This window comes from Gavialis gangeticus, unplaced genomic scaffold (assembly GCF_001723915.1).
Source record: "Gavialis gangeticus isolate Ggan-Ray unplaced genomic scaffold, GavGan_comp1, whole genome shotgun sequence".
NCBI lineage: Eukaryota > Metazoa > Chordata > Crocodylia > Gavialidae > Gavialis > Gavialis gangeticus.
Genome location: NW_017729025.1, coordinates 16,768,072 through 16,774,160, shown reverse-complemented (window position 1 = coordinate 16,774,160; position 6,089 = coordinate 16,768,072). Strand labels below are relative to the sequence as shown.

Sequence of the window (6,089 nt, the reverse complement as noted above, 5' to 3'; positions counted from 1 at the left end):
GCCACAAATAGCCCTTAAAGCAACAGGTGCCCTGGGGACATGGATGAGCCAAGAGGGCCAACTTAGCACTTGAGGAGCAGGATTGGGACCAGTGGGGTCCAAAAGGGACCCACTGGCTGGAAGACAGACAAGGACTCCATCTGGGACCTAGGGGAAGTCTCCCCTATTACACATCAACTAATTATAACAAGGCATGGCAGACAAAAGAAAAGGGAGAGTACCCAGAAAGCCACAGCAGAGCAAGAGTTGTGCGGCCACCAGGTGGCTACCCTGGGGAGCCCGATCCTTGATACAATCCATGCCTACCCAGATGGCAAAGGAGTGACCCAAATGGGAGCTATCCTCTGAGCCTCTCCAAGGGAACAAGGATTCAAGAGGCACTGTAGTAGAGGAAAAGCACATCCTTCTTGCCTCCCTGCCAACTGGGACAATCAGATGTTACGTCCGCATTCTGTGGCTTTGCACAAGTGAGGAGGGCCCCAGAGAACAGAGGAACAGGCTCCTCAGTGGGACCTTGCAGCCAGAAGCACTGCAAGGAAATGTCCACCTAGTCCTTGCAAAGGTGCTGAGGGTTAACATGGAAATTGAACAAAACATCCCAGGAAGCCACCTGTAGCCTCTCATTTTCAAGAGTGAAAATAAAGTAAAACAGTTTGTACTGCACAAAAGGCCAAGCCCCATTGTCTGAGCATGACTGATTTGGGCAATACCCTCGTAACTAAGGCCTCATGGATTAGGTATGATGTCCCATATGTAGGGAGCCTGCCCACTCAGGAGCAGCCATTGCCCTGATTAAACAGTTGTCATAGGAACAAGAGTGTTATGAACTTTCACCTCAGCAATGTAACGGGTCCAGTTCCTGACCCCACTGCAACCCCTTTAGGAGACTGGGCAGAACTACGACACAGAACAGCCAGCTCTGCAACACCTTCAAATCACTCTGCATCATACCTGGGAGCAACACAGAATACTAGAAGGGCGAAGGCTGTGTACCGGCACTGCCAATATTGTGTAACAAGCGTAACTGGGAGTCTCACAACATTTAGTGCTTCCCTTTAGGCCTTAGCTCCTGGAGTCACGTGATTCCATAGCAAGCTTTTGTTAAAAATAATCCTAACACCTGGTGGTTGTAGAAAAAACCTTGAACATATGTTCCTCTCAACAAACAGAAGCCTAATTTTTTGGTTTTTTGGAGGGGGGTTAATCTCAGGGCTTGGGGGAGGGGTGTGATCCATTCATTAATTTTTTAATACTTAGTGTTGGTAACATGCAATGTGAAGTCACCAATGCCCTCTCCCCACTGTCTTCACTTATTATGTTGTACTAGAATCTGACTCAACACTTTCACATTTTTTAATGTATTGAACAACATAAAGTAAATCATTATGAATTAAGTTATGTTTCTATCCAGATCTTTTTACTGTGAGAGAACACAGCAAAATGTGTTGAACCTTGAATAAGTTTCCTTTTCTAAAAAAAGTCTAGTAGGTAAAACACCAAATGCAGGATACTACAGTAAATGCCACTGGCTATTATTAAACCCCTTGTTAAATTAATATCTCATTGCGGTGGAGTGTGACTATGGCAGGCCAGTAGGGGGTGCTTCTGCACTGAGCCACCCACCTCACTGCGCCTGACCACCTTCCAGGCTTTGAGTGCCTGCCTGGGGGAACCTCACATCTGGCTGACCCCCTTTGTGGAGCACAGCCACTAGACTGGGGGTAACGATGCCATCACCCAGGGTCTGGGCTGATCCTGGTACTGTGCCCCCTGGAAAACACAGGCCTAGTAGTCCTTGAGCATACTCGATCCACTCCAAAAATCTGGGGTGCTTCCCTCAGTCTGAAGCACAAATAGTGGTCTCCCATAGTCAGCCGAACCAAGGGGACTCCAAGGCATAATCTAGACCCACTCCCAATAAGTCTCCCACACTAGGTACAAAGGAGAACTTTACTGGTTACAAGGAGTAGATTTGGAATAGGGTACAGGGTTGAGCAATATTAGAGAAATCCCACAGAGCAAACTGGCATGGCTGGGTAGCCTTTGATCATGCATCTAAGTTACTGCAAACTATATATTGAGTTAGATCTCAGGTAGCCTACTCATGAGTATCATCCAGAGGCAAGTGGAGAGTCCCTCTGGAGGCAGGCAGATCGTTGATCATGAGTTTCGAGAGAGAGCAAGTTTCAGATGGTCCAGCTTCTCTCTAAGTTTTCATCATGGCTACTGCCCCTCCTCCTAGGCAGTCCTTAACTTATATAGACCTTATGACCTCTTTTACCTGGTCCAATGGAGGCCAGCACCTGTTGGCTCCCAGCCAACCAATTTGAAATGCATCACTGGTTGCCGGGTAGACTGGCAGGGTCTCTAGCCCCCTCCCAGTCAGGTTGGCATTGCTTAGAACAATAGGAAGTATAAGCCCCCACCCAGGTATGTGATGCCAGTCACGTAGGCAGAGGTAGCAGGTTTCCCACCCTCCCCCAGGAATGTATCCAGCTCAAGTTACAATTCAGGGTTACCTAAAGAGCCCATGGGATAGCTGCCCGTTGCAGTGACCATGTTAACCAAATTGTCACATAGCAGAGTTTTTAGGGAGAGACAGAGGTGGCATTCTGCCACAGTGACAACTTGCCACTTGCAGAATTTCATGATCTTTCTGTAACTGCACGTGGTGCATCACCAGGTTGTCATCAGAACACATGGCATCTATCACTCGAAGAGTTACTCTGGTTTACAGCAGCTGATTACTACTACTTTTTGATACCACAGCCGTGCCCACTCTCCTGGCACACCGCTGTACAAACAAAGAACAAAGAGATGACCTTTGACTGAATGAGTGGAGAATCTCACCTGCCAGGTATTAGGTGCTGGAAAAGGAAGCCAAATAGTCTAGTACTTCAGGCACTTGACCAGACAGCAGGATATCCAAATTCTGAGTCCCACCAGCTGGAGGGACTCTGAACCTCCTCAGTCAGAGAGGGGGTGTGAACATGCATGTCCTGCTTCTTCGCAAAGTGCTGAAACCTCCAGGCCATAGGCATTACTCTGAGCCTTCTTCAGCCCTCTTCTTGAAGCTGATCCATGGGCAGCTGAGAAGTAAAATATACGGAGCCAAGAGAAAGCAAATAAGTGAGAGCGCATATGGCTCAGTGACCTGGATGCTGCCATGAAAGGGAGGAGGGCTTTAGGCTCTAATCTCTACTCCTTCCCTTTGGGGCAGAGACTTCCCCAGTGCTGTTCATTCATTGTATTCAGCAACTATTAAATATCCTTATATGAGATTTGCATTCACTATGAATATAGCTGATATTTGTATTAATTATGAATACCAGCTTCTAGAGACCTGGGAAGTAGACTGAGCAATGCTTACAGACGGGTGGTTAGGGTACTGTGCTAGGAAGCAGAAGATACAGCCAGTACAGAGGTATGGGGTCCTAAACTCTCCTGCCCCCTAGGCAGCTGCCCTAACCACTAGGCTACTGGGTGAACTGGTAAGCCGTCTGCCTTCCTTCTTCAAGCAGATACATGCATAAAACAACCCTATTTTGTCACATGGCCAAAAGCTGCAGTTATGTGGGCTAAATCCATTTTGAAGTGAAAAATGAAATGAAAAATTAAAATGGATTTAGCCCTTACTTTCCAAATGAGGAATCTCTAAGGTATTTCAAGTTAGCCCTCAAAACTAAAGCACCCACAATCTCTAGCCAGTCTGAAATGGTTAATACTATGAGTTAAATTTTTCAAAATTTTGAAATTTTTTCCAAAATTTTTCAAAAATCTTTTATCTTTGACTTATCCTACTATACCCATTTGCCCTGTTTTACCAAAGATCTGCTAACATAAGTCTGCTCATTTCTGTCTGTTTTAAGTAGGTCTTTAGCATTTCTATATGGTTACATTTCCAGTTGTATAGCCTGCCCCAAAGGTTCTAATGAGGTCTCAGTTCTGTGTGTGTTGATGAATGTATACCTCATTTTTTAACCACTAAATTAATTGCTTTTATGCTACTTATAAAATTATTTTAACAGAACCCTTTAAAAATTAATAAATGGGGCAGTCTCAAGCCTACTGGAGACTGAATACTACACTCCTTCAAAACTATGGTAAATACATACAAACAATTCTACTTTATTGAAAAAACACATATTTCAAAGACACAAATATATTCTTTGTAACTACCTTTGCAACTTTGTATCTCCTGCCTTAAAACTAAGCTCACTCTTCTGATTCTATATCATGACTAAAAACTCATGTGAGCCTTTATTCAAGGGAAAATTATCATCTTAGATGTCCATGTGCATTGAATGTGATAGGAAATGCAAATGTGTATCTAATGGCAAAACAGGAGTTCACCTCAAGCAACCTTCACAGTAACCTCTGACTTCTGGAAGTATGTTGCTTCCCCATGTGAATGAAGAGAATGACTTAATGAAGCCATGTGGACAAAGGAAAAGATCCCATACAGAAATAATTTTGGCCTTAGATCACAGTCAATGCCAATACATCAAACTTTAGGTTGAGTAACAATATTTGTGCAGCTATGGATCAGAAAACACTGCAGAATTTCCCTCTTGCACCTTTTTATCTGCTTACAATATATTTCCCCAGAAGTAAGCCAGACTGCAACTCCACTGTAAAGGAGCTAAAGGGAAATAGCTTTTCAGGGGCATGATGCCATCTGCCTACCCTACAACAGCTCAGCTCTGAGCATACTAAAGAATCAGCTTTGCAGTGGACCTGCCCCTGCAGCCCTTGTGAATAGTTGCTGGCGAAGCCAACATCAGTTTTTTGAAAGTAGAAAGACTGTAGGACTGGCTAGACACAGAAGGAAAAGACAAAAAAGTGATCCCAGAAAAAAAAAAAGCATAACCCAACCTATGGTTCAGGAACTTCCAGAAAGATTCTTTCTAGAGCTCATTTCCACCCCCTAAACTCACATTGCCTAGCTCTTTACTGCTCAGTTAACCATGCTGAAACCAGTGAGATTACTTGTTCAGTAAAATGCTATTTAATGCAAGTGCAGGTAGAAAAATCTATCCTTTAAAAGAGCTTATCTGGAAAACACAAAGATTTTTCTACTTATTCAGTCCCTCAGAGCCATTTCCACAGATGGATGGAGACAAGTAATGAGATTTTTTTTTTAAATACAATAAAGCTACGAGCTAAAGCAAAGACAACTTCATACATTCTAATGACAGCAAGTGCACAGTAGACAAACTGAGAAACATGGGAAACTATTGGAATTGCATAACTCTTTTTCAGACTAGTAGTTCCCGTAACCATAGTTTACAGCAACATGTATTCCACAAAGGAAAGTGTAAGAAACAGTGAGCAAAGCTGTACCAAAAAAGGCAAAGACTCTGTAAATATGGTGGGAGGGAGAAATGCTCCGAGAATACTGTGTTACGCCTGAACAGCCTCTTGTGAGGCAGTTACAGAAGTCTGTGTGCAGCAGAAAAATAAGTTGGCTGAACAGACTCTAATCGATACCATTTTTAAGCATTGTGCTTCAGTGGGTTTCACAGATTTTCATTTGCCATCTACACAACCACGTGCATCTGCCAGAACTGACATCAGATATTGTGTGAAACTTGCGTGGCTTCTTACCTTGCAGTGAAAAGTGACGATCGTCTATCTCAGTGGACGACTGGTCCTCAGCAGCTGGCAGGGGCTTATTAGATGCCATGTTCAAAATGAGGAAGATGGTATCATTCCCACAGTACTTCAACTGCCAAACTGAAATGGAAAAAAATGTTAGAAAATCAGAACCCCAATGCTTCCGTTAAAAACTGGAAATCAAACTGCTTTGTCTAACAGGAGATGTGCTTTTATTCAGCTAAGGTGTTTCCTTAGCCTAGCTGAAGTAACTACGCCTTCTTTTTGAATCATAAAGTTATTGGCCTTTGGCTGCGTTCATGCTGTTTCTAACGGCTGGCTGAAGTCCAAAACTCAAATCGTGAATTCAAATGTGCCTTGTTGTGAAAAGAAAAGCCTTGCAATTAGAAAGAGTCAAACACTGTAGCTTTCTTTTTTGAAGAAGTCAGGTTGACAAAGGCTCATGGTACCTTCTGTAAATGTTACCAACTACC

The 6,089-nt window shown here is 43.6% G+C and overlaps 1 protein-coding gene across 1 annotated transcript in view; it reads right to left on the bottom strand.

Moving 5' to 3' along the window:
* Positions 1–5,752, bottom strand: part of SYNE2 (spectrin repeat containing nuclear envelope protein 2) — a 352,391-nt gene extending 346,639 nt beyond the window's left edge. Inside the window, exon 1 of the mRNA XM_019518445.1 lies at positions 5,608–5,752. Coding sequence (XP_019373990.1) covers positions 5,608–5,686 — 79 coding nt within the window. The 5' untranslated portion in view covers positions 5,687–5,752. The remainder of the gene's footprint in view (positions 1–5,607) is intronic.
* Positions 5,753–6,089: the final 337 nt, after the last annotated feature.